Source organism: Polypterus senegalus, chromosome 5 (genome assembly GCF_016835505.1).
Source record: "Polypterus senegalus isolate Bchr_013 chromosome 5, ASM1683550v1, whole genome shotgun sequence".
NCBI lineage: Eukaryota > Metazoa > Chordata > Cladistia > Polypteriformes > Polypteridae > Polypterus > Polypterus senegalus.
Window position 1 is genome coordinate 415,083 of NC_053158.1, and position 27,499 is coordinate 442,581.

The window sequence follows — 27,499 nt, forward strand, 5'->3', positions numbered from 1 at the left end:
TGAGGGTATGAGGGGCAATCACTTCTAGGGTAACTCCACTCAGCACTCGAGCATTTCTGGGGAGAAGCGCAGCACGGGATGGGGTCCAGAAGTCGGGTTTTGAGAAGCCCACCCACCCACACGCAGGGGGGTCCGAATGCAGCAACTTCCATCACCCAGTCATCTGAACTGCATTTGATTGTGTTTATAAAGAAGAAGGCCATCTGTCTGTGCACTGGGCTGTAGCCCCCCTGACACCCCGCCACCCCACCCAGGTCATATACTTCACTGTTGGCCATAGTTAAAGCAGAGCAACTTAAAGGGTGGCAAATTTACTGTAAATTTTAAAACACCGTAAGAGGGAGAAAGGAAAAAAAAAGAAACTTGTGGCGCCAGCCCGAGTCCCAAACAACGTCCACCCGGTGGTCACACCGCCCGCCATCATGCCAGTCACTTTGAAACAGCCTTGAATGTCAGAGCAACACTGTTGATGCAAAAACGAAGTCCTGTGGGCTGGGGTCCGTCCTCGAAGACGTGGCCTAAGTGGGCATCACACTGCAGAAAGAAAGAAAGAAAGAAAGAAAGAAAGAAAGAAAGAAAGAAAGGTGAAAGCCGTTAGGCTCTGGACACTTGATCCCTCAAACTTCAGAAATTATTCCAGGCAATACAAAATGAAAAGACGTTGCACTAATAAAGAGGTGACATTTGATAAAGAGACAGAGCTATACCAAATGCCAAGCTGCCTGCTGAACGTCCCACCGTATGGCACCCCGCCATCCCTGCCCAAGCTCAACTCCTGCCAGATATCACCTCACCTCACCGCACAGACCAGCGAGACCCCTGAAAGTACAGAACGTATTACAGAGCACATGTGACGGGTGGCTGGGTGAATGGAGGATGGCAGGTGGGAGAGGGTAGCGTAGCACAGGGGCACAGCCCACTGAGAGAGAAGGGGCATTGAGAGGGGTGAGGCTGCCTCTGCCACCCAGCTGGTGCCACGCTGGGTCCTATCTGTGCCTCGTGAGACTCATCCTGTATGCTGCCCCCTTCGTTTCCGGGCCGCGTGTGTGCGTGAAGATGTCAGGTACTGTCGTGTATTGCAGCACAGCGCTCTACAGACCCTCTAAAGAGTGGTAGCGGTCCGGTGCCGCTCAGCTTCAGGGACGGTGATTTATTTATTTTTGGTGGGGACTCTGGGAACGCAGCCAGCCTGAATGAATGAATAATAATAATATTAATATATTAAATGGAAAGTAAATATGAAGTACAGATAATCAGACGGCCCTCCCCTTCCCCGACAACGCACAACAACACACACATACGCCGATGTCCCGAGTCACCCCCATGTAACGGACACAAACGAAGCTTCATGGCAGATCCTGCGCACTGCAGAGGTGACAATATTGTTTGTCCTTGCGTTTCTGAAGCGTTGAGATGCGTGGCAGCGCTCCCCCCGACACACACGGCCACCAGTAAAATACGACAGTAGTGTGGGACCACCACGTGATATCCACACAGGCAAACGGCGCTCCTTTCTCTGCTTAGCCAGCTCTCTTTTAAAGTTGCCGTTGGCCCTTCTTGTTCCCAGCAGCCCCTGTGCCCGTTGCAGACGTCCAATCAGAGGGACACCCTCAGGGCAGGCTGGGAATTGGAGTCCAGGAAGGTGTAGCCCTGCTACAGAGTGTTCACCTCATTGGATTCATTCACAGTGGATGTCATTTCAACAGAGAAAGACCCCTAAATTATTTCTAAATATAAAACACAAAAGAGCTGATGGCATTAAGTATTCACCCCCTTTCATATAACACCTCACTGGGGCAGCCAACTGGTTTCACAAGTCCCATCAGTAGTGCAATGGAGGGCACCATTCTGGGGTTTCACTTGATTATATCCAATTTGGGGGGTGTCAGTGTGGCAGCCTGACCTACACAACGAGGACCTCAGGACACTCCAAGCATCTCTACAGAAAAGCCCAAGTCAGGACTTGGAGACAAGTGAGGGGGGAGGCCACCAAGAGACCTCTGACAACTTTGAAGGAGTCACAAGTTACAGTGGTTGACATTGTGCAGGGGGTGGCACGGTGGCACAGTGGGTAGCACTGCTGCCTCGCAGTAAGGAGACCCGTCTGGGTTCGCTTCCCGGGTCCTCCCTGCCTGTCTGGAGTTTGCATGTTCTCTCGGTGTCTGCGTGGGTTTCCTCCCAAAGTCCAAAGACATGCAGGTTAGGTGAATTGGCAATCCTAAATTGTCTCTAGTATGTGTGTGCGTGCCCTGCGGTGGGCTGGCACCCTGCCCGGGGTTTGTTTCCTGCCTTGCGCGCTGGGATTGGCTGCAGCAGACCCCCATGACCCTGTAGTTAGGATGTAGCGGGTTGGATAATGGATGGATGGATGGATGGATGGATGGACATTATGTAGACAACAACTGTGCCAGTCGTGGCTTTTGGGGTGAGTGGACATCTCACCAGGAGGCACACGGGAGGCTGTGAAATCAGCTGGAAAAAGGGTCTCTGGTCTGATGAGACCACAGTGGAGCTTACTGGCCGTCAGATCAAGTGCCACGTTTTACAGCACTTTAAGAAAAAAAATCTGGAAGGCTTACAAGGGGCAGCGAAATACGAGGAAATCCGGGAACAAAACCCGATGGGACCCTTGGGAGCGGACAACAAGCCCAGACATACACAGGAATGGCTTGAAGATGACGATGCGAATGTCCTGGGGGGGCCCAGGCCTGTTCACCCGCCTTCAACAGGACCCCTGGCACAGCGGATAGAGAATGGGGGGTTAGTGTGGCAGCCTTGCAGTAAGGAGACTGAGGTTCGAGTCCCGGACCCTCCCTGCGTGGAGTCGCCGTGTTCTCCCCGAGTCTGCCTGGGTTTGCTCCTGGTGCTCCAGTTTCATCCCACAGTCCAAAGACATGCAGGTCAGGTGGACGGGCCGTGGTGCATGGTGGGTGTTTACCCTGTCTGTTCCCGCCTTTGTGCCCTATGCTGGCTGGGCACCCCCGCCACCCTGCTTAAGACAGAGCCAGTTAGTAAATGACTGCCTGCCTGATAGAGGGAGACCTGGGCACGCAGACTCAAGGCTGTCATGGCTGCCATCCACCACATACTGACCCGATGAGGGTGAATGAACACTTGGCTCCTAACCTTTAATGCCATCTCTTTTTATCTCTGCGCACAGCTCAGTTTTTCCCATTAAACATGACGAGTGTCAGACGAGCCAAAAGAAACCCGATGGCTTCCGTGCTGTATAACAATAAGAAGGGAAATCTTCCAGTGGAGCGACTCTCCTCTAAAGGCTCTGTGATTCACTCCTTGCAGGCCCTCATTTGTGTGTGTTTAGCTGCCATCACACGTTCCAACTGGACGTCCATTTGTAAGCTTCCAGAGCTTTTGAAAAGATAAGGAGGGGCTTAGAGCCCGTCTTTGTGTTCCCTGCCCATTCACCTTTAATGCATCTGCCTACTGGTTGGCACTTTCCTTTTGATTCTTTCACCTTCCCAAATGCGGTCACCCGTCTCAAACTCCTCCTGTGTCTCTTCTGTGAGGACTCGGCCTCACGTGTCAGATCTTCTCCAGCCACCCCACCTACGGCTCAGGTTGCCTCCTAAACTGCTAAAATAAAGCTGGTAAAGATCAAGAATTCAGCGCCACTGCGGCATATTTAACTCCTCTGACTGTAACTATGGCACTTCCTTTAGGAATACCAGTCAATTCACGGCTCAGTCACGGGACAGCGGAGCTCTGACCAGGGCACAATCAAGTCCTGTGGCCTGCAGATAACAGAACATGGAGGGGCCTGCTAATCTGGGGCTTACCTCTCTGACTCTACTACTGGGGTCCTTTCAAACTTCATGTGCGCTGAGGTTGGTGTACAGTCGTGGACCAAAGTCTGGAGAAGGACACAAATCTGAATTTTCACAAAGCGTGCTGCCTCGGTTTTTATGACAGCAATCTGAATCGACTCCAGAATGTTCTGATGAGTCCATCCATCCATCATACATTATCCAACCCGCTATATCCTACCTACAGGGTCACAGGGGTCTGCTGGAGCCAATCCAAGCCAACACAGGGAGCAAGGCAGGTAACAAACCCCGGGCAGGGTGCCAGCCCACCGCAGTGTTCTGACGAGTCATCAGATGAATTGTAAAGTCCCTCTCTGACATGAAAAACCACTCCATGTCAGAAGGACCTGCTGATGTCACTTCAGTGACCCTCTCGTTCACAAAGTGACAGTGTCCACGAGGACGAGGCTGAAGGTCACTCTGTCACACTGGTTGAGTTACAACAGAGAAATGAAGGAGGAGTCAGGGTGCCCAAGAGAGTCCAGTGAGCATCAGGAGCGTCTCCTAAAGGTGATTTAGCTGTGGGCACCACCAGGGCAGAGCTCACTCAGGAATGAATGGCAGCAGGCAGGTGGGAGTGAGACTTTTGGAGGATGGCCTGGTGGGTGTCAAGAAGGGCAGCAAAGAAAAACATCAGGGACAGACTGACATTCTGGGATTGGACTTATGGGTGAAAGTCATTGTCTCTGATGAATCCCCCTTCCGATTGTTTGGGGCATCCGGAAAAAAGAAAAGAGAAGGCCAGCGGTGCTCCCATCAGTCCTGTGTCAGGCCAACAGTAAAGCATCCTGAGACCATTCATGTCACGTGGGGTTGCTTCTCACTCACAATGTGGCCTAAGAGCACAGTCATGAATAAAGAATGGGACCAAAACATCAATCGACGGCAACTTCTGCCAACCATCCAAGAACAGTTTGGTGACCAACAAGATGGAGCACCGGGCCAGAAGGCAGATGTGAGAAATAAGTGGCTCGGGGAACAAAACATCAAAAATTGGGGTCCATGGCCAGGGAACTCCCCAGACCTTCATCCCATTGAGAAGGTAGGTGGACAAACAAAACCCACCAATTCAGATTGGCGGCTACCATCAGTCAAGATTGGGCCCAGAAGCTGATAGACAGACAGCCTGCCAGGGTGAATTGCAGACGTCTTGAAAAAGAAAGAAGGGCCAACACTGCCAATATGGACTCTTTGCATAAACTTCATGTCATTGTCAATAAAAGCCTTTGAAACTTCTGAACTGCTTGTCATCATCTGACACAAAGATCTAAAAACACTCAAGCAGACAACTTTGTGAACACCAACACTTGGGTCAGTCTCAGAACTTTAGGCCACGTCAGTACACTAGAAGCTTCAACAAGAGCAAAAGTTGAACTCAGCCCGATAAGTCTACTTGAGCGCAGGAAAGGCGCTATATAAATAAAACATATTATCACTTCTTTGGGTTTCTCAAGGCTGTCCCACAGGCATCGGCCATGAAGCACATTTATGATGAACCCTGTGTTTGAACATTATGTTTGTTATGGAGAGAACCAAAGCTGTCATGTCCGATTTGGAGCCGGTAGGCCACTCCTTATAAATACAAACTCCCAGCTGTCTTCGAGAGTCTGAGTGAGGGGTCTGAGTGTCTGGGCTTGTGAGGGTCCCGATAAAAACCAAGAGCCAGGCCTTTAATGGCCTCTTGGGTACGGCCATCAGCAGTATGTCTATCTGCAGAGAGTGTCGACCTCATCGAGAGGTTTACTGACCTCGGCAGTGACATTCATGTGACTCTGGTGACTCCTCCTATGAAGTCAGCAGACGGATTGGGAGAGCATTGGGGTGGTCATGAGGTCGCTGGAAAGGAGTGTGTGGTGGTCCTGATATCTCTACTAAAGGACGAAGGTCCAAGTCTTTCAGTCCTGGCGCTGCCTGTTTGTGAGACATGGACGCTACCCAGTGACCTGAGATGAAGACTGGACTCCTTCAGTACTGTGAAGAATCCTTGGGTGTCGCTGGTGTGACTTTGTGTTGCTCATGGAGTCCTGAATGAGGCACATGACCTGCATTTTGAGGGAGTGTCAGTTACGGCACTATGGCCAAGTGGCGCTGATTACCCGAGGGTGATCCAGCTCATTGTTGACCCGAGAGGCTGGACCAGGCCAAGGGATGTCCATAAAACACCTGGCTGTGGCAGATAGAGGGTCATTTCCAGAGGGTGAGACTGGACCGCATGTCTGCCTGTGAGGCTGCTAACCAGGATCCTGAGCTGTGTGGTTGTGTGGTGGGTATGGCGGTGCATTGTACCAGTGCCTGCCCCCCAACGTGACCTGACGGGACGTGACCTGACCAGCTGTCTTTGCTCTCCTCAGGTGAGGAATGAAGTTTCCTGGTGGAACTCGGGTGCCATAGACAGTACGCTTATAAGAGCTGCACATGCTCAGTTTGTAAGAACATCAAATACTTGGCCAGGTTACAAGGAGCAGCCTTTTACAGAAGTTCTGTTCTCGTTCCATTTTGTTTGTGTTTTGAACTTTATTAACTAGTTATTTGTTTTACTTGACTGGTTTTGTTCAAGATTGGGATTTGCTGTGATCTGATGCTAAAACCAGCCGCTAGAAATCGTTTCCTCTGTTGTGATGGCCCAGCACCCCACAGACTAGACTGGCTATCAGAGCTATGGAACATGTAGCAGGTGTCACTACCCACAATAATGGAGCTCCGTCACCTAATTAATAAGAGTCTGGTCTGCCTTTTCTTCTCTAGGTCCTCTGCATTACTTGACCAGTCCAGCCTCCCACCAACATGCACATTCACTCCTTGACCAAGCAGAGAGCGGAGTGTACTGAGTACAGTATAGTGGGGTTACTGCAGCACTGGCACCCGTCTCAAGGTCTTGGGAGTGGCAGTGGTACAGGAGTCGGAGAGCTTTGGAGCTGTTGGTACGGCACATAAGAACATCAGAACACCCGAGACAAGAACAGGCCATTGAGCCCAGTGAAGCTCGCCAGTCCTATTCACTTATTTCTTCTGAAAAAACATCAAGTCGAGTTTTGAAAGTCCCTAAAGTCCTCCTGTCTACCACACTACTTGGCTGCTTACTCCAAATGTCTATCGTTCTTTGTGTAAAGAAGAACTTCCTAATGTTTGTGTGAAATTTACCCTTTACAAGTTTCCAACTGTGTCCCCGTATTCTTGATGAACTCATTTAAAAGTCACGTCTCGATTCACTGGACTGATTCACTTCATCATTTCAAACCCTTCAGTCAGATCTCCTCTTCATCTCCTTAAGGCTCAGCTCTTTTAATCTTTCCTCATAACTCATCCCCTGTAGCTCTGGACTCAGTCTCATCGCTCTTCTCTGGACCTTCTCTAGTGCTGTTATGTCTTTATGGAGACCAAAACTGCACCCAGGACTCCAGATGAGGCCTCACCAGTGTGTTATAAAGCCTGAGCAGAACCTCCTGTGACTTGTACTGCACACATCAAGGCTATATAACCTGACAGTCTGTTAGCCTTCTTAATGGCTTCTGAACACTGTCAGGAAGTTGATAGCTTAGAGTCCACTTTGACTCCTAAATCCTTCTCATAAGGTGGACTCTCGATTTTCCACCACCCCATTGTGTATTTAAACCTCACATTTTTACTTCCTATGTGTAATTCTTTACATTTACTGACATTAAATTTCATCTGCCCAAGTCCAAGTCCTTCTGTGATGATATAATATTCCAAATTATCTGCCAATCCACTTATCTTGGTGTCATCTGCAAACCAGCTTGTTCTTTATATTCCTATCTAAATCATTTAGTTATATTAAAAATAGCAGCAGCCCTCTGACTGCCCCTGCTGGTCACCACTCTCTCTTAACATCACCCAATTCTGATGAGGTTCCTCTCACCATCACCCTCTGCTTCCTGTGCCAGTTCTGCACCCATCTACACCCCACACCCTGAACTGACACTTCTTCTAGATTGATGCCCACCCTCTCATGTGGCACCTCATCAAATGCTTTCTGAAAGTCCACATCAATCATCTCATCTGCTCCTCTCTGGTCGTATCCTTTTGTTTCTCCTCATAGATTTCCAGGCTGTTAGTAAAACACGACCTCCCTCTTCTGAGCCCACACTGACTGTCCTGTCCTTTCCAGGTGCTGCTCTGTCTTATCCTTAATAATTTTTTTCATTAATGTACCTGTGATGCCCGTTAAGCTTACTGGCCTGTAGTTGATTGGCTCTGCCTGGTCACCCCTTTTTATATAACGGGATGATATTTGTCATCTTCCAGTCCTTCAGAGTCTCTCCAGTGTGCAGCGACTTTCTCTACACATACGCCAAGGGTTTCTATCTGCACTCGCTGGCCTCCTTAAGAACTCTGTGGTAAATCTGATCTGCTCCTGGTGATTTGTGTGATTTCAAAATGGCAGTGCTGGCGCAGCTCTGACTCAGCAGGACCACCATCTCTGAACCCCTGTCACTAGAGCAGGAATGGTGTGGCACACTTCAACATGACAGACATGTATCGTGGATGTTTAAAGGGCTACGTAAAGCTGAATTCTTGAAATGGCCGGGATCCCAGTCTAACAATGGGACATGCTGGGCCAGCACTGTGCAAACCGTACCTGCCGGCAGATCACTTCTGTTCCGGTGGAGCCCAAAGAGTTGTCGGGTCTCCGCACGATGTTTGCGTTGCTTTCATCTCCGTTGCAGGATCCATCCGCTTCATAAAACGAGGGCCAGCCAGTGCCAGAATTGTATTTTGCGTCTGATCTATGAGGAAATAAAACTAAATTCAAAAGGACGCAGCAGGTTTCTTCTTAGGGATACAGACATTCCATGGGCCAATGTGTGCACCTATGAGGTGTTGCTCCAAAAGCATTGCAGAGTGACACACTTCCAGGGTGTACGGAAAGATCTAGAACGTCATCAGCTACTCACCGGCGGACAGGAAGAATAAAGCGTACCTGAAGAGAGGTGCGTCGCAGCAAACACAGTGGTACATCCCCACTTCCGTATGGTTCAAGTAGACACCACTGAAGGGCTGCAAAGAAAAAGCGTGGCTTTAGCGTCAAGACCTAGAGGTGCCCGGGAGACGTGGCAAATTCCGACTCTGCTTACCAGTTCTGTGCCCTTCTCCCGTGTCACATAGTACTGCTCCGGTGTAAGTTTCTTCTGCCAATCAGTGGTGACCACGGATTCATCGTACCTGGTAAGCGATCTGAAATCTGAAAAAAAACAAAATAAAGTAGCACGAAAATCTCAGGCACTTGGGAAGACTTGGCACAAACTCAGCAGGCAGACATGTCCAGCCTTACCGTCCACATTCACTGGCACAACGTGCTTTACAAACAGTGGATTAGACGTGTCTCAGTGCCATCAGCCGATCAGCAAAGGGAAAGACAGAAGTGTCTAACGATGAGGCTCAGCAAGCAGGAAAGGGGACAACGTGCGTCAGAAAAGGCGACGGTGCAAATACTGGGTGGGGAGACGGGCACAAGCGTGTGCTACTGAAACACTAACACTCCCGGCTGAAGGGGCATCCTATGCCGGTGCTCTCCTGGATTCTGCACATCTGAGTGGTTTGTGCATCTGGAGCACCTCCATAAACTCTGGCAAAATGAAGGAAAACAAACCCAAAAATCAAGTCACACGCAGTCAGACAACACGACTTTGTGCAAATACAACACACCGACCTGAACTGTCTGCACCTCTGTGTGTGTATGTGTGTGTGTGTGAGGTGACACCTCCACCCTCTCCACCATGCGTTGTGCAAGACGGCCTTTAGCCGAATGGGCCTGATGCCTCTGCCAGCGTTCACTATCTGTGAGAGAGACTCCTCCTTAGTGACAAACGAGGGCCAGTGCCAAGGGACAATTCTGTAGGGTGGCATCTGAAATTATGAGGGGCTGTGAGGCCAAGTGAAACTTTACCATCACTTTATGTCACAACAGACCAGGGGTCCTCCATCCTGGTCCTGGAGGGCCCCAGTGGCTTATGGGTTTTCATTCCAGCCAGTGTCCTAATTACAACTTGCTGATAATGATAGTTGGTGCCTTGTCATTACCCCTCGCCCGCAATCCCACCAGCTACATCCAGGACACCACTGACGTCTGCTATGGGCCCCTTACTGGGAACAATGGATTTTGATTCACAAACACCCCACCCAACCAGGATGATGGCATACTGGCATGTGAGACGTACCTCAAACAACATGACTTACCCACAGAGTCGGTTATACGAATGACAAAATTCACTCTGAGACGCAATTTATTCTCTTTAGGACAAGACTTCTACTTGCAACCAATGGGGACTGCGATGGGCTGTCGGTTTGCACCTCACTATGCAAACCTCTTTATGGCAAAATTGGAGGAAGATTTTATGTCAACGTGCGTCTTAAAACCAAAGCGTTGTGTCTCCATCCCATAGATGACATCTTCATAGTCTGGACTGCCAGTGAGGAGGACCTCCTCCATTTTCATAATGAATGTAATTCTCTCCACCCCAACATAAAGTTGAATTACTCAAAAACAGAAGTCAACTTCCTTGACACCACCGTTCAACTGAAAGACTTTTTCACAAACCAACAGACAGACGGACCACCCTGAGAAGTGACAGCTCCCACCCCAAGCATATAAGGTGCTCCATTATTTTCAGCCAAGCAATACGATACGATCATATCTGCTAGGACCTGACAGACTGGGATCAACAACTGCAGGAGCACAGACAAGATCTCATCAGAGAAGGTTATACCCTCAAAACAACAGACCCTCAAAGAAGAAGAGCTACCGGCATACCCAGAGACCACCTTGTTTAATATAAAACAAAGACAACAAGAACCGCATCTCCTTGTTGTCACCTACAACCCACATCTTGAAGCACTTTGACAAATTATAAAAGAACTTCAACCACTGCTAAACAACAACCAAATGATGAAAAATGGATTTCCTGAACCTGCCCTCCTGGCATACAGACCACCGCCAAACCCTGCAGCCACTAATTGTCCAAAGGTCCCTAAGTGAACCAACAGAAAATGGCACAAGTCCCTGCCTACAGAAAAGATGTCAAAGGTGTGCCCACATTTATAATACAGACTGTATACTGTAGTTATACCACACTGATGACTAGATCATCACATAAAGGGACCATCTTCCTGCAGATCATCAATTGTGGTCCACCTAATTCTCTGCATGAAATGTCCTGACGCTGCACTCTGTGTGGGAGAAACTGGACAAACACTCCGCCAGAGGATGAATTTACACAGGTGACACATCAAGCATGGTGACACAGATGTCCCTGTAACAGCTCACGTCATCAGCCATGGACACTGTGAGGGGGCTCTTTAAAGTCACAGGGGTTATGGGCAACTTCAGAACACAGCAAGAGAGAAAAGCATGGGAAGTGAAACTGATGCTAAAATTGAATACTGTACATTAGAACACAGTTTGAATAGAGACATGGGTCTTATGGCGAGTATGAGGATTGCTTGCATCTCTCAACTGACACAGACAACCTGTCTACAGACCAACATTGTATTGAAAAACTCATCAGAAACTTCAAAAGACTTTGATGGACAGTCATCTTATATAAAAGATCTTAGCCATACTTTGCTCTCCTCTCTTCCTTAATGAATCTTAGCCTGAAGAGGTCTATTAACTTTTTATATTTAAGATGTCTCACTTAAAGGTTTTCCAATGCTCTGCCTGTCCTGGTGTGTCTAAATAATCACAGTGAACTCCAGTCTCTGTAATCATCTCGCTTGAAGAAGGGGCCTGAGTTGCCTCCAAAGCTTGCATATTGCAATCTTTTAGTTAGCCAATAGAAGGTCTCATTTTGCTTGACTTCTCACTATAGAAATCAAAGACAAATTGTTTTGTAGATCGGGGTCCTCAGTTACAGTCCTGGAGGTCTGCTATGGCTGCAGATTTTCACTTTAACCCGTTTCTTCATTAGAACCCTTTTATTTACTGCTAAAGAATATGTTTTTTGGGCTTAATGTTAGTTACCATTCAGAACCCTTGATTGCCTGTTTTAGATTTTAGCAGCTGCATCTCCATTTTAATTCCGGCCTGTTTTCCTAATCAGACTGTGGCATAGCGGATCCACAGCTTCAAAAAAAAAACATGGCCAGTGTTTAAAACCAGAAAGCCGTGTCCGTCTCCGTGGGCACGACTGCACAACCACGGGAGTTAATGAGGTAATCAGGGCGATCGTTCTCAATCAGCGTGTGATTACGGTGCTGCCCACGGAGGTGTATAAGTATGGGCTGGCACAAGAAGAAAGGAGAGAAAGAATGGATCAGAAGACGGAGGTTAAAAGACGTGAAAGGCAGACGATCAGGACACCTGCATAGAGAAGGCAGCACGAGCTGGGACACTGAGAGGGAGTGCAGGCCGAGGCGCTCTAGGGGCCACCATTCACCCCACTGAATAATCGTGTGGAGTGGGCCGAGCAGGACAGAAGACCTCCCAATGGATCCGAGGGGCGACCGTGTGAGTGCGAAGGGAGATGGGAAATGAGCCAACCTCGGACGGTCTGACTGCACGATGTGGAGGCGGCCAAGACGGGGGGCAGCAGAATGGAGTTTGTGGATGCTGAGTCTCCGCCGGCAACGCCAGTGATGGGTGAGCCGGGGAGACAGAAGGAGGTGGGCAGAGATCACATGACGAGAGACCCTGCATTTATAACCTCTACTTTAACTGATTTATTTATTATGGATTTTATTCCCTCTCTTCACTGAGTTACTTGTGTACCGTGCACAGTGGACACTTTTGGTTTTACTTTTGATTGTTCTTTAATAAAAGCACTCGAGCACTTCCCACCATCCCTGGCTTAGGATGAGATTTATCCACTCATCTCGGTGATAACTATCAACGTTGTTGGTTCACCAGACTTCCATGTGGGAAGACGGAGTTTGGAGGGACCGCATCGTCACAAGGACATCAGTTAATAACGAGATGCAGAGAACCAAAAACCCAGCCGCTCTCCAGCTCACACGCTTACCATGAAGGATCTGTGATACAAAAATGAATGAGAGGGGAAGTAGAAGGACCATCAAGTTTAAATCTAATCAGGTCCACAAAACACTTGGATAACGTTCTCACGGACAGAAACTCTACAGTGCAATTCAAACTGCTCTTGGATGAACGCAAGCCTTAACAAGACAAACAGTTCAATACCTCGTGTCATTATCAGCATGCACTGCTTTCTAATGAGGAAACGGGTGGGAATAAAACCCTGCAGCCACTGTGGCCCTCCAGGACTTGAGGGGGGCCGTGTCAGGTCCGGCAGTTAGATTTGCTTAACAGACACATTTATCCAAAGGAGCTTACAGCAGAGGTTAGCATAATCGAGTAAGCGTCAATCTGGGTGACATGACAGTGTGGGAGCAAGTGTCACAGGACAAGTTCACAAAGGCGATGAGCTCAAAGCAAAATACAAGTGATGTTAAGAACGTACCAAAGCCACTTTGAATTAGGCAGAAATTCACACTTCAGACTCTTCTTAGGCACATTAGAACATTCCAGATGAGAACAGGCCGTTCAGCCCAACAAAGCTCGCCAGTCCTCTCCACTTATTTCTTCTAGAAAAACATCAAGTCGAGTTTTAAAAGTCCCTAAAGTCCTACAGTCCACCACACTACTTGGTCGCTTATTCTAAGTGTCTGTGCTTCTCTGTATAAAGAAAAACTTCCTAATGTGTGTGTGTGTGTGTGTGTGTGACATTCACCCTTCACAAGTTTCCAGCTGTGTCCCCGTGTTCTTGATGAGCTCATTTTAAAGTCATCGTCTCGATCCACTGGACTAATTCCTTTTATAATGTTAAACACTTCAAATCATGTCTGCTTTACATCTCCTGTAAAGGCTCAGCTCTTTTCATCTTTCCTCATCACTCATCCCCTGTAGCCCTGAATCAGCCTAGTCGCTCTTCTCTGGACCTTCTCAAGTGCTGTTATGTCTTTATGGAGACCCAAACTGCACCCAGGACTCCAGATGAGGCCTCACCAGTGTGTTATAAAGCCTGAGCAGAACCTCCTGTGACTTGCACTCCACACATCAAGCGCTATATAACCTGACATTCTGTTAGCCTTCTTCATGGCTTCTGAACACTGAGGACAGTCGATAGCTTAGACTCCACTACGACTCCTAAATCCTCCTCATAAGGTGGACTCTCGATTTTTTGACCGCCCATTGTGTATTCAAACCTCACATTTTTACTTCCTATCTATAATTCTCTACATTCACTGACATTAAACTTCATCGTCCACAAGTCTGCCCAAGCCTGTCTGCTATCCAAGTCCCTCTGTGATGATTTAATGGATTCCAAATTATCTGCCAATCCACTTATCTTGGTATCATCTGCAAACTTCACCAGCTTGTTCCTTATATTCCTATCTAAATCATTTATAGATATTAAAAATAGCAGCAGCCCCAGCACTGACCCCTGCTGGTCACCACTCTTAACATCACCCAATTCTGATGAGGTTCTTCACACCATCACCCTCTGCTTCCTGTGTCTGAGCCAATTCTATACCCACCTACACCCCACACCCTGATCTGCCACTTCTTGCAGTTTGATGCCCACCATCTCACGTGGCGCCTTTTCAAATGCTTTCTAAAAGTCCACATCTGCTCCTCTCTGGTCGTATCCTTTTGTTTCCTCCTCATAGAATTCCAGCCTGTTAGTAAAACACGACCTCCCTCTTCTGACCCCACACTGACTGTCCTGTCCTTGCCAGGTGTTGCTCCATCTTGTCCTTAATATTTCCTTCCATTAATGTACCTGTGATGCCCGTTAAGCTTACTGGCCTGTAGTTGTTTGGCTCTGCCCGGTCACCCTTTTTATATAACGTGATGATATTTGCCATTTATTTTCCAGTCCTTCAGAATCTCTCCAGTGTGCAGTGACTTCCTATAAATCTGTGTCAATCGAGGTAGTCAGAATTTCAAAAGGAGCCGGGCAGCTCGTTCCCCCAGCTAGGAGATAGCCATGGCATGAAATGAGCCTGGATTGAGATTTGACCCACGCAGATATGGATGAACACAAGCAAGGACAAGCCAAACAGTTCAATACCAAGTTTCATTATCGGCATGGACTGCGTTCTAATTAGGGAACTGGTGGGAATAAACAGTTGCAGCCACTGCGGACCTCCAGGACCGTGACGTGACGACAGACACTCCCAAATCAAAGCGGGTATGAAATGAGTCACATGTGTGTTTTTATTGAACTCATTGATATCTCAATGGCATTTTAATAAACAAAGTTAAATGTATCTTCGACTGCTTCCTGAAAACAATTCTGAAGTTGGAAGATTCATCCATGTTTAATGTTTAAATGTTAATGCAACATAAATGTGTCAATCCCTGGAATATTCATAACTGCTGTAAGTAGGAAACTCAATCGACTTGCTGTACTAAACAAACAACATGGACTCCTAACGGAAATACAACATCAGTAACGCACTTCATTCTGTAATGAATGTTAAATAAAAAAAAAACATCAAGAAAAGATCATTCAGAAGCCGCATGTGGAACTTAAATATTGAACAGAGCTGGTGTGACCCACCCTCACAAATGGGGGGCTTACGCTGCTTTTGGTGTAAATTAACAGTTAGTACAGTTAGGTGGCCATAAGTTAAGTTTTCATCCAAAACTGAGCGGGCAGCACTGTCCTGTTGATAAGGTGACAGCACTTTAGCTCCCTCATGGTACCAAGTCTGGGCACCTCAGAGAAAGGGGTATGCCAGCAGTAATAATAGCAGCCAGCTGGTGGATTTTGAGTGTCTCAGAAATAAAGATGTAGAAGTGGAAGCGCAGTAGTAAAACAGCGGAGCTGACTGGCACATGCCAAATGAGGGGCGTTCACATGTACAGTATGCGTTAAAGCGTCTCCCAGGTGTAACGGGCACAGCTCCTTCAACCAATGATATGCACTGTTTTCACGCATGTCATGGGTCTGCCTTTTCAATACTCTGCCCCTTGTGATTTCAGCGCTGGCGTGCTAAACGGGTAAGATGGAGCCTCCCCTGCAGCCCTGGCATAGCACAATGCATAGAGGATCGGCAGATGGATCTCCACAGTGGCTTCTGCTCATTAAGCCTCATCAGGTACTGTGAAAGATGAGTAACAACCTGCCTTAGCAATGTAATGTACTTTAAAAAACGGTGATAAAAAAATCTCTTTCTAATTTCCTATGGCACTTGGCGACTTCTTGTAGTATTGGAAATGGTATCCATGCCCTGGCTGAGGGGAGGACCGATTGGCTCTGCAGTGTTCTCTGTACCCTGGGCTGTGTGTGTGTGTGTGTGTCTCACCTGAACTGTTCAGTTTAGCGATGGTCGTCACCCACATTAAAATTAAGCCCGACTGTTGTTTCACCTTTTTAGGAATTGCACGTTTGCACTTTCGGTTCAAGATTTTCCCTACTGAGGGTATACAGCACACATCAGCGAAGAGATATTGAAAATCTGGCATCTTTTGCTCCCTTAAAGGTAGCCATAGTAATCTAAAAAAAAACAAAGACAGCAGATTAATATGCATTGTTCAAAAGCCATTATGATGCATCTTGATTGTCACCCACTGCTTAGGATCTGCTTTCTCCGATGTCTTGGGACGGCTCAGGTTTCTCGATCTGACCTTAAGAACTTCTACGGGTGCAGAGTAAAAGCCATCCTCAGGGGCGTCTTGACACCTTGGCGCACCACCCGCTCACATCAAGAGTGTGAAGCACTGCAAAGGGTGGTGTCAGAGTATCAAGTGCATGTGACAATAAACCTGACATGAGGGGGACCGTGCTAAACTGGAAAAAAAACAAAATGCTAGTCGACATGTGCTCGTGTTTCAGTGAAGTGTGGGAAGAGCACGTCCATGTGCAGAAAACTGTCTTTTTAGGTGTTTGCAGGCCTTGCCTGGCCACGCGGTGGTTAGCGCCGCTATCAGCCAGCCTCAGGGTCGTGTGTTCGAGTCTTTCTGTGTGTCACCTGTGTCTCTGACCGTGTCATTGTGTCTGTTTTCACCTCAGAGCCATTCGATTCTAAACTTGAGGAGGCCGTGTCAGGTCAGGCAGTTAGATTTGCTTAGCAGAAACATTTATCCGAAGCAGCGTACAGCAGAGGTTAGCATAATCGAGCAAGTAAGTTTGGGAACAAGTGTTACAGGACAAGTTCACAAAAATGATGAGCTCAAAGCAAAATGCAAGTGATGTTAAGAATGTACCAAAGCCACTTTGAATTAGGCACAAATTCACACTTCGGACGCTTAAGACACATTGAGGGAGTCAGGATTTCAAAAGGAGACGGGCAGCTCGTTCCACCAGCTAGGAGCTACCAATGACAAGAAAAGAGCCTGGACTGAGATTTGGGCCACACATCGCCAAACGCCATTCATCAGCAGACCTGCGTGGTCCAGAAGGAGCGTAGGACCTAACAAGTGTCTCCATGTGTACTGTATAGGTGCTGACCTGTCGACTACTCTGAAGGCAAGCATCAAGGACTTGAACTTAATATGTGTCACTACAGGGGGCCAATGTAGTGATCTGAATAGAGGGGTGATACATACAAGTGATCCAGACAGCAGGGAGTTGCAGTAATCCAGACGTGACAAAACCTGAATCCTGGACCAGGAGTTGTGTTGCATACTCGGTCAAATGTGCTCTGATCTTGCAGATGTTGTTTAACGGTATCCGGAAGACCGTTGTGACAGGGTCAGTTAAGGACAGCCGGTCATCAGTCACCACCTGAAGGTTGCTTGGCAGGTTTAAGCGATAATGAACTGCCTTTAATAAATCCAGTTTGGTCTTGTGATATTACAGAAGGAAGCATTTTCTCAATCCTTCTGGCTAGGACTTTGGAGAGTATCTTAACATCGTTATTCAGAGGAGAAATTGGCCCGTATGACGCACACTGTAGTAGGTCCTTGTTCTTCTTAGGAAAGACGGTAATTAATGCTTGCCGGAAAGTTTGAATTAGAATTTTTTGTCTTTATCTTCTATAATAGTGGAGCTCATTTATTTGAGAATTTTTAATAAAATTCCACTGGGTAAGCAATAATGAGCTGAACTGAATAGAGATAGGGTGCTGAACAGACAGACAAGAAAAGGGACCGTCTAGGCCAAGTTGAGCTGGAAATGGAGTTCCTTCATCCAGCTTGCAGTATCGGCGAGACATGCCGAGATTCTAGCCGATACCACACTGTCCTGTGGAGGGAGCTATAGGCATGACTTGGTATCATCGGCATGGCAATGATAGAAGAAACCATGGGACAGGATGATAGAGCCTAATGAGGATAGTATACGGAGAATAGCAGAGAACCCAGCACTGGTCCTTGGGGGCTCCCTCGCGCTGGGCTGGTGCACCCCTGACGTCACTCCTTACCAGTTCTTGCCAAGGCAGCAGGTGTGTGTTATTTTTTTTAATAGAATTTAATATTGATGTATCTGACATAATGAAAATGTCAGAGGGAATCACAATGACGTAATGCCAATTAATGCAGACTAGGTGTCCACATCCCACTGTTTGTGATGTGAGAGAACATGTTGTGCTTGTCATTATCAGAAGAGGGACAGCCATTGTGTATTAAGGCAGTTCTTATCTGCACATCAACAGACAAATTCAGAATGCCTCGGCCAAGATACACATCTGTAAAATGCCTGATGGTGACTGTGTAACTGACAAGTCTGAAGTTTTCTTTTTCAGTTTTCCTTCATTCTGGTGTATGTTTGAAAAGGGTTTGCTGTTTCTCATAATATAATAAAATTTATTATTGCGCTTCTGTAAAAAAAAAAAGCCAAGTTTCCCGCAAGCACGAATAAAATAACCACCTATAGGAACACTCATCTCATCTCCGGGGTTTCACATCTCAAAACGCCAAACTAACGAAATGAGAGCATTTAACGGAGCAAAACAGTAGCAGCCATGTGGCCGTAAATGGGAGCCTACAGGTTCGTCCTGACCCACTGCTGCCATCCCAGATTCGAATCGAGGACTGACTGAGAGGACCCCACAGACATGTCGAATGACGAACAGCTGAGAACCCGAAGCCCATTAAGATGACCTCCACGGTGAAGGGTCCACTGACCCAGAGATTTATGGACGCATTCGCAAAAGGGGAAATCGTAGCTGACAGACAAGAGCGCACGTGACGCCATCTTCGAAGGAATATTGACAACTGGACACTGAGGCAGCCGGACAGAGGGACAGACCGACACGCACTGGCACTACGCGATCCTCGGCGGTCCCTTTTACACAATGGAGGCTCACATACACTCCGACACCTGTCCCCCGTCTGTTTCTTGCACGATCAGGCAGGCGCGCTTCACTTGCTTTGCACTCGAACTGCGCGTAGCCCCCCAGAGCAAAACGGCAGCAGCTGGAAATTTCCGTCGTCGCCAGCAGTTCAACGTGCAGCTCGACTGACTACCGCAAAAGATAAAAGTACACCTACCCAAAGTGCCGTGGAAGCTACGGATATGCGTGACCGGCGCTACCTGCACCACTCGTCTCAGAAGCAGCGGACACAACCTCGAAAGCTGGCGAGCCATTTCAGCAGCTCAGCGAGCGAGCGAGCGAGCGAGTCTGTCAAAGCGACACGAAGACAGCGGCAGGCAGGCGGGCGGGCGGACGGACAGGCGGGCTCGCGCTGGTGGCCCCGCCCACTCGAGTGAAGTGTGTCAAAGGGCGCGAGCGAGCGAGCGAGCAACAGAGGAAGGCGGGCTGCCGGCCAGGCAGGGTCGGCGTTTAGCGCTAGAGGCGCCCCCGAGAGCAACGAAGTCACCGGGAGGGCGACACGAAAGCGACGGCTCTCTTCAACTTGATGACAACTGCTGACAAAAAGACAAGGACGGACAGAGGCTTTCACGGGCACTTGGGATTCTCGAGGTCAGTCCGGGTGGGGGTCTTCTACGACTGCAGGTTTCATTTCAAACAGTTTAGATAGACAGATAGATAGAAGATACTTTATTAATCCGTTTAACTAACCGATGGAGCAGATGGAGCAGCCATGCCTCTCATTAAATAAACACTTTTTCTTTTCTTACTTAGAATTTAGGGAAATTAGGATTTGCCCGTTGTGTTGTCATGGTAGGCTCTCAGGGTCAACTCGTTTTTCCTTCGTGACTCTTTACATACAGGGGTCCTCAGTCATGGGCCTGGCGGTTCATTCCAACAGTCTTTGCTGGTCGTAAAACTTGGTATTCAACTCAATGCCAGGGGTGTCAAACTCCAGGTCAGGAGGGCAGCAGTGGCAGCTGGTTTTCCTAATCAGTTTTCACTGCTAATGAACTCCTTTTCCCTTCATTTTAATAGCCCTGTTTTGAAGGATTCAGTCCTCTGAATTGATTCTTTTCTTCATTAATGGCAGCCAAACAGAAATGAGACGTGAAATGAGCCCGCAGACGGCCAACTAATCTGAAGCTTCAAACTCCAACCATTTTCTTAATGAGACGCCGATTCCTGCTGTTAATTCATTAATTAAACCTGTCATTGAACTCCATGGCCCTTTGCTGCTTTCATTCTGACACAGCAGACATTTCCAAAACTGTTGATGTTCAGTTTTCTTTAAGAACACCATGAAAATGTTTTGGTGAGCTGAGAGATGAGCCTTACTGAGACCACCTTCACCTTCCTTTATTTTCAGATTAGCAATCCCCCAGCGGCTCTGCCCACGTGGTAGTGAAAGAGAACAACCTTTAAAAATCAATAAACAAAAAGATATTGCTAGCTAAGTGCTCCTGACATCCCGCTTCCCCCTCCCCTCGGCCCACAGCCTCTGTCTCGGATTAGCGCGAATATATCGCTCCTGCAAGCAAACTCTGAGAGAAGTCGCAAAATCAACCGGAATGTTCCAGCAAATTCTAGAAAAAACTCAATCTAAATCTGTTAAGTAGTTCTCTCATTCGCTAGCTAAGTGAAGGTAAGATATGCCCCAAGGCTGGCAGGTAAGTGAGGAGGTGTCCACCCGCCTCCCCTCGGCCCACTGCGTCTCTCTCGGATTTTCGTGAATAAATCGGTTCCGCAAGCGAACTGTGATACTTAGCGCAATGATAGAAGTCGCAGAATCAACCGGAATGTTCAAGCAAATTCTAGATAAAAACCCGATCTAAATCCGTTAAGTAGTTCTGTCGTGAAAAGCGGACGGACAGACAGACAGACAGATGTTGGATCTCTACATATAAAAGGCAAAGCCCTCACTGACTCCTCACTAATTCTCCCACTTTCCTTATAGGTGGAAGCCCAAATTTCCCATGCTCATCTTTTGCACCGTACTTACAAACGTTAAGTATGTTTCATTTCCCGCCGTGCCCCGTAACGAACTTTCAAAAATAACGTCTTCTTTTTGGCGGTTCTCACCATTATGCTGTTAGGAACTTTCAGAACTGACCTCTCCTTTTGGCAGTTTCATTCTTTATTTCCGTTACCAGAGGATTTATTTCACGTCAGAGATGCACAAGGTCCCCGTTCCTTTTTCTGCATGGCCGCTGTCTGTGCCCCTACCACATGGTTGACTATACAACACTCTACTGCTATATACATTAACGGCATCCCGCGCTCCTCACTCACTTCCTTACTTTCCTCAGGTGTTCGTTGTGCTCACTGCTCCCTTTACTCCAGCGCTTCAAGCCTCTTATTGTTGACCTTCTTTCACGTCTTCCTGCTGGTGACTCCTGCCTTTTCATTTAGTTTCTTCACACTCTTAATCCTCAGGGAATGCCTCCACATACTCTACTTTTGAAGGTTGGCACACCAATGATGTTACTATGAAACTTACAACCACCAAAACTTTGTAACGGCACCAGGCTTCAGATCAGATCTCTGCACAAGGACCTCATTGAGGCGGCTGTCTTCACTGGCACTGGCTCAGGGGAGACTCGATTTATTCCTCGCATCCAATGTTTCCTTTTCTTTTTCATAACTTCTTTAACACGCAGCGGGTATTTTGCTAGTTTTATATATAGAGAGTTATTGTGTGATGGGCACAGGTGAGCTGGTCATGTGGCGGCTCATTTTGTGTCTCATTATTGTTTGGCTGCTCTTTAAGGAAAAAGAGACAACTAAGGGGCTTCAGTCAAGTTGATGAAAACTAAAACAAAAGAATTGCATTAGCAGCAGAAACTGGTGACTAATGAAGAAGATGGTTAGAATGAAAACCTGCTGCCACTGCGGCCCTCCAGGACCGGAGTTGGACATCCCTGCTCTGTTTGTGCTTTCGGTCATCCAGTTACATTATAGAGCTTCCTGCAAATTACAACTCCTAAAAATTGATTTAATTTGAGTTGTTCTTTTAATTTGCATTGATGAAACACTGGAAAAACATACTTTGAATCTTTCTCATCATGTCAGATTCAAGGACACAATTGAAAAGAAATGTAATTAAAATTCAACAAATTACACAATATGTTGAAACCTGTGTAAAGGAAAACAATAGCTGTTCATTAACCTATAACGTAACTTCTCGAGTTTTTGTCGCTTATTCCTTTCTCCACTTTTTCTGGTGCGTCCCCAGGAATCATCCAAGAGTGGTCTGCCATCCTCCCAACTTCCCTGGCACCTTCTTTCCGTGTCCTTGATATCCTGACGGGACCTTTCACTCAGCACTTCACTCACCGGTCCAAGATTTTCAAGGAAAAATTCCAAATGTGAATCCACTAGTGGTCGGATGTTGTACCGTGTTGGCAGTTGTGGATGCAATGGGAATTCAAGCAAAATGACCCCTTTTATCGGCCAATTAAAAAGATTACAATATGCCAGCTTTCGAGGGAACTCGGGCCCCTTCTTTAGGCAAGTAATACAAACTCCCTGAAGTCAAGGGCTGCCTAAACGTCGGGGCCTGCGTTGCCTCAAAAGCTTGCATGCTGTAATCTTTGTAGTTCGCCAATAAAAGGGGCCATTAAATGTGAATCCAAAAAGTGAATTCTTAGACACCTCTTGCAACCCAATTTCCTAAACAAACAATACATTTTTTTACAGTTTCTTTATAATAATTTGTATCTTTTAATGTTACCTAGAAACTCAGAGATTGCACTTTTCAGTGATACCCAAGTTGCACCATTAAGTTCTCTATCAGCCATCAGTTTTCTGATATCAAGTATGACAAAAATACCCTCGTTCTATTTAGCCTCAGAAAGCTCTGGAAACTTCTGGCCGAAGTAAATGGCAGAGCTTTGACACACCACTTCATTTAACCAATCGTAATATGAGGCGGTGGTAGCAGCACTTTATCGGGGTCCACCAAGAGAAGTCTAACAAGGTTTTTGGCACCAAGCTGTAGCCTTTTCCTAGATGGCCATTCCTTCTGAACACAATTCTTGGCTCCGCTGTCCCTGTGGAAGTTTCTAGAAGTTGTTCTAGAAGGGTCTCGGCCTCCTCATAGGTTTTCATGTTGTGAGCTGAAGTCGGAAACAACGGAAGAACTCAAACCCAATTAAAGTAAAAATAATTTCTTTATTCTTAATTCTTGGTGAGTAAAGAGAATGTGAGACTGCCTCTTTCCAACTCAGTCGACTGATTTGGGTTTTAGCAGAATACCTAAAGTAAAAATGTTCTCTCTTTTATATCCTAGAAAAGGAAAAAACCCCCTAGCAGTTCATTCTGAGGTTATACATAAGTCTTAATTTATGTCATACTGGAATGTCCTAAAACATGAAATAAACAGTCATTTGCATTCCTAAGGAATACACCCTGTATTTGCACCTACTTAGAATCAATTTAAACATTCTTATAGTCCATAAAGATCTTACATTCTTCAGGGTCTTCTGATAGTAGCAGAGGTCAGCCCTTCCTCATAAAGGAATACAAGTTAAGGGTTTAAGTTTTTCTTTCTCAATGTACAGTCTTAGACATAGGAATTGGAAGAGCTGGGAAGGGTCTCCCTTTGGGGGTACTGCACGAGTTCTAAGACATAATAGGTTCAAAGAGCTTGGGGACTTGGGGTGTCACGGCCATTGAAATGATGTAAGATAATTTGATCAGGCGCTAGATAACACATGATGGAGAAAACGATCACAGGCTTCCCAAAACAGACCATTCATATGATGGCCGAAAAAAGATCAGCCAGAGCCACCGGCTGTCCCACTCGCAGTGAAAATCAGGGGATTTTGTTTGCTGCTGAGCCAGTAAGAGACACAGAAATGTGCGTTGTGAGAAATATTTTACGTGATAGGAAAAAAAAAGGTGTTCATTTTTTAATTAATGGCCTAAAGAAATATAAAAATCATAAAATAACTAGAGGGCCACTTCACATCTCTGCCACGCGCGTTGTGAAGAGGGGGGCTGAACGCACCCCAAGGAGACGCGGTTGCTCCTCTGACACCCCCTCTTAAACGGTGACACAATGGGAAACAAATAAAGTTTTTTTTTACCTCCCCTTTGCTCTATCAGCTGCTGCCGTGTCATGTGATCTGCATCTCGCACGGCGCTTCAAACATTTAAAAGCCTGTACAGCAGCTGTCCTGCTCTTTGGCTTTTATTTGCGGCCCCGGACCTGGTTAAATCTCTTGGCACAAATTTTTGTCTCGCAGGATGTGAGTTCTTGATATTTTTTAGTTTAGAATTTAAAAATAGAACAAGAATCTGAAATTCTAACAACATCACATTAAAGTTCGGTAAATTCTGAAAAGAATACCAAACAGTTATATGTAGGTTTTAAAATAAGGCCGATTTAAAGCGTGACAAAAAAGTGACATATAAACGTCACCGTTGCACTTTTAGGCTTAGGATTTTATATATACAGGGGGTCCTCGGGTTACAACGTTTCGACATACAAAGTTTCGAGTTTACAACGCTCACTCCCATAAAAACATAAAAACATTGAGACATGAGAAGGAATAGAGGTAAGGATTTTTTTACACTCATTTTTTCTGTTACTACAGTACAGTATATTTATGTCCTTTTCTTTTTTTCTCAGGCTTAGACTTTGTGTTTTTATGTTCTAGATTATGATTTTGCAAATGTGTTAAGATAGGTAAGTGACTTAGGCTAGAGTGTGTTTCGACTTCTACACCAAAATTCAGGTTACATCACTGTTGTTGGAATGGAACTGTGTCGTAACCCGAGGACCCCTGTGTGCGTGTATATTATATATATATATACTGGCTTCCCTTCCCAGGTCCTCCGTGCGTGGAGTTTGTATGTTCTCTCCATGTCTGCGTGTGTTTCCTCCGGTGCTCCGGTTTCCTCCCACAGTCCGAAGACATGCAGGTTAGGTGCAGTGGCGATCCTAAATTGTCCGTGGTGTATGTGTGCCCTGCGGTGGGCTGGCACCCTGCTCGGGGTTTGTTTCCTGCCCTGCGCCCTGTGTTGGCTCCAGCAGACCCCCATGATCCTGTAGTTAGGATATAGCAGGTTGGATAATGGATGGATGGAGAGAGAGGAGATTAAAACAATTTTTAAGAGTATGCCTGTGATTTGTTGTTTGGACCAGAACAGACTTGCACTTCACGGTCCTTCCCTTTCCTGTCTCATTTATTTCATGAGCTCAGATCCTTTGTGATGCGTACTCACCATTGTAAATGTAACCAGCTTTAGCTGGAGAGCCGGTGATTTCTTGGTGATTTGAGTTTCGTTATTAACTGGTGTCTGATGAAGAAATCAGGAAACAATTAAAAAATAAAAGTGGCATTTTAAAAATAAGCCAGGGTTCTGAGTTGTAACAAGTGACTTAACTTTAATTAGGGCCAAAACACACATTGCTTCAGCAGCAAATAGGTTAGGAGCAGGCGCCGACAGGACATCACCACACCCACCACACAACAAACCGCCTGCATTGGGACCCAAGTGCAGCGGGTGACACCTTAGCACCACACGGGGACATTGTGAGGTTTTTGATGGTGGCTGGAGTGCCCCCAAGTTTTCCCTGCAAGTTGGAGGAGCTGCTTGCGGAGCTTCAAGCAGGTGAACATCATACCCAGGGCAGAGCAATTGCAGGTTAAGGTCCCAATGGAGTACAGTTGGCGTTTACAGGAGTCGGTGGCCTCAGAAGCCACCACTAATTAAAAAATTTGTTGAAGTGAAAAGTGGCAGGACCGTGATTGAGGACACCTAATGCATGACTTCAACAAAATATCCCAAAACGAAGAACCTTGTCTGTTTATCCGTACCACTATCCTCAGTCGGAGTGCAAGTGGGAATGAAAGGCGAGATCTGAAAGGAAGGAAAAGGACCAAAAGCGTCTCCTTCCATTATTCTCCACTGCACCGCATTCTCCCTGCAATTCCGAGGTCCGTCCAGCGTTTCACGAATATGCAGCATGGACCGCTGGGAAAGGAAACCAATACTAAGATAATAAAACAAAACAAAACTGCCCCATTGGAGTTCTGTTTAGAAGGGAAATCAAATAGAAGGCAGAGCAGCTAATGAATGTGGATGGCCGTGGTTGACTGCAGTTCCGAGTTTGAAACCCGAGTAAAATGAGAGGAGTTCAAAGCGTCTGCTGCTCTGTTCACACAGATGGCCATGCTGATCTATAATAAGAACGTAAGAAATGTGACAAATGAGAGGACACCGTTCAGTCCGTTTGTTTGTCGTCCGTTTGGCTAAGCTGTCCCAGAATCTCATCCAGATACTTCTTTATGACATCTATTGTGGGGCCATGCTGCCTTGTTTCGCCCTTTGCTAGGTGACGTTTGTAGCTTATCTTTTATTGATTACAGTCTCATACAAGTCTCTTTTATAATTTCAGTTTTGCTTCAATGCCGTGCCAAGCCACACTGATTCATGTTGATGTCCGGTCTACGTGAGGAAGGAATGCCAATAAAAATGCAGATGTTGCCAGTATCCTGAATGGCAGACGTTCCTGTGGTAAGTGAGCGGTCTACACCAAGTGACCTATAATTACAATGTGACCTTATAGGCCATAAATGACAAAGGGAACACAGAGCCGTAATAAACGTCCCTCAGTCATTTATGAATCAAACTAGCTGTGAAAGCCCCCACTGTAAAAAGTCCGGGGTCCTAGAAACTATTGAAATCATCCGAAAACAAATTGAAATGTAGAGATGTTGGGTAATTGAAAGGAACGACTCTGGGCGTCTGTCTCTCACTCTCTCCTAGGAGGATTCGTTTTGCGGACGTGCTCACGTCATTTGTGCATTAGCGGCTAAGCGACTTTGTCTTTCTTTCGAGGTTTTGTTTTGCTGATGTGTTGGTCCTGCTTATTTATTAGCGGCTAAGGGAGTTTGTGTTTCCTCGGAGGCGGAGCCCTAACCCTGACTCCACCTCTCACTTCCGGGCTGGACGGACAGACAGACACGCACACAGAGACAGACACTTCCACGTGTAGACGTTGTGCCTAGAGGATGGAAGGACTGAGAGAGGAGCAGTACCTCACCTGGAACACAAGAGGGCAGCCATCCTGGTGGGTGTTGTGGCCACCGCCAGGGGGCACCTGGATGGTTCAGAAGCCATCAGCGGTTATCAGGGATCACATCAGGGTGCCTTATAAAAGGGGCCGCCTCACTCCATTCAGGGAGCCGGAGTCGGGTGGAAGAGGACGGAGCTTGCGGGAGAGGAGTGGAGGCGGCAGCAGAACTGAAAATGAAAGAGGAAAGTGAAGGACTGAGCAAAATTGAGGGTTGGTGCCCACCGTGAAATGTGTGCTAAAAGAACACAGTGTGTCCTTAGTGTGTGTCCGTGGCCGGGCTTAGATGTAAGATGTTTAGAGCAGCCCTCCATTTTGTTTTCCCAATTTCCATTCCTTTGCTCAGTGAAATTTC

The 27,499-nt window shown here is 46.8% G+C and overlaps 1 protein-coding gene and 1 long non-coding RNA gene across 2 annotated transcripts; one reads left to right on the plus strand and one right to left on the minus strand.

Moving 5' to 3' along the window:
• Positions 1 to 280: 280 nt before the first annotated feature.
• On the minus strand, positions 281 to 19,419 carry msrb2 (methionine sulfoxide reductase B2). The gene is made up of 5 exons (XM_039754243.1): positions 19,237 to 19,419; positions 8,918 to 9,024; positions 8,764 to 8,840; positions 8,422 to 8,569; positions 281 to 534 (listed from the first exon to the last, which is right to left on the minus strand). The coding sequence occupies exons 1-5, from the start codon at positions 19,331 to 19,333 to the stop codon at positions 430 to 432; spliced, it is 534 nt and encodes a 177-aa protein (XP_039610177.1). The 5' UTR covers positions 19,334 to 19,419; the 3' UTR covers positions 281 to 429.
• A 91-nt stretch (positions 19,420 to 19,510) lies between these two features.
• Positions 19,511 to 27,255, plus strand: LOC120530086. The gene is made up of 3 exons (XR_005633901.1): positions 19,511 to 19,670; positions 26,467 to 26,585; positions 26,910 to 27,255. It is a non-coding gene; the product is annotated as an uncharacterized LOC120530086 (long non-coding RNA).
• The last annotated feature ends 244 nt before the right edge of the window (positions 27,256 to 27,499 follow it).

Coding starts and splice junctions, on each gene's coding strand:
- msrb2 (XM_039754243.1), bottom strand. CDS start 19,333: ATGGCTCGCCAGCTTTCGAGGTTGTGTCCGCTGCTTCTGAGACGAGTG. Junction 9,025..19,236: donor TAGCTTCCACGGCACTTTGG/GTAGGTGTACTT, acceptor GTTTTTTTTCAG/ATTTCAGATCGCTTACCAGG. Junction 8,841..8,917: donor GGGAGAAGGGCACAGAACTG/GTAAGCAGAGTC, acceptor TTTTCTTTGCAG/CCCTTCAGTGGTGTCTACTT.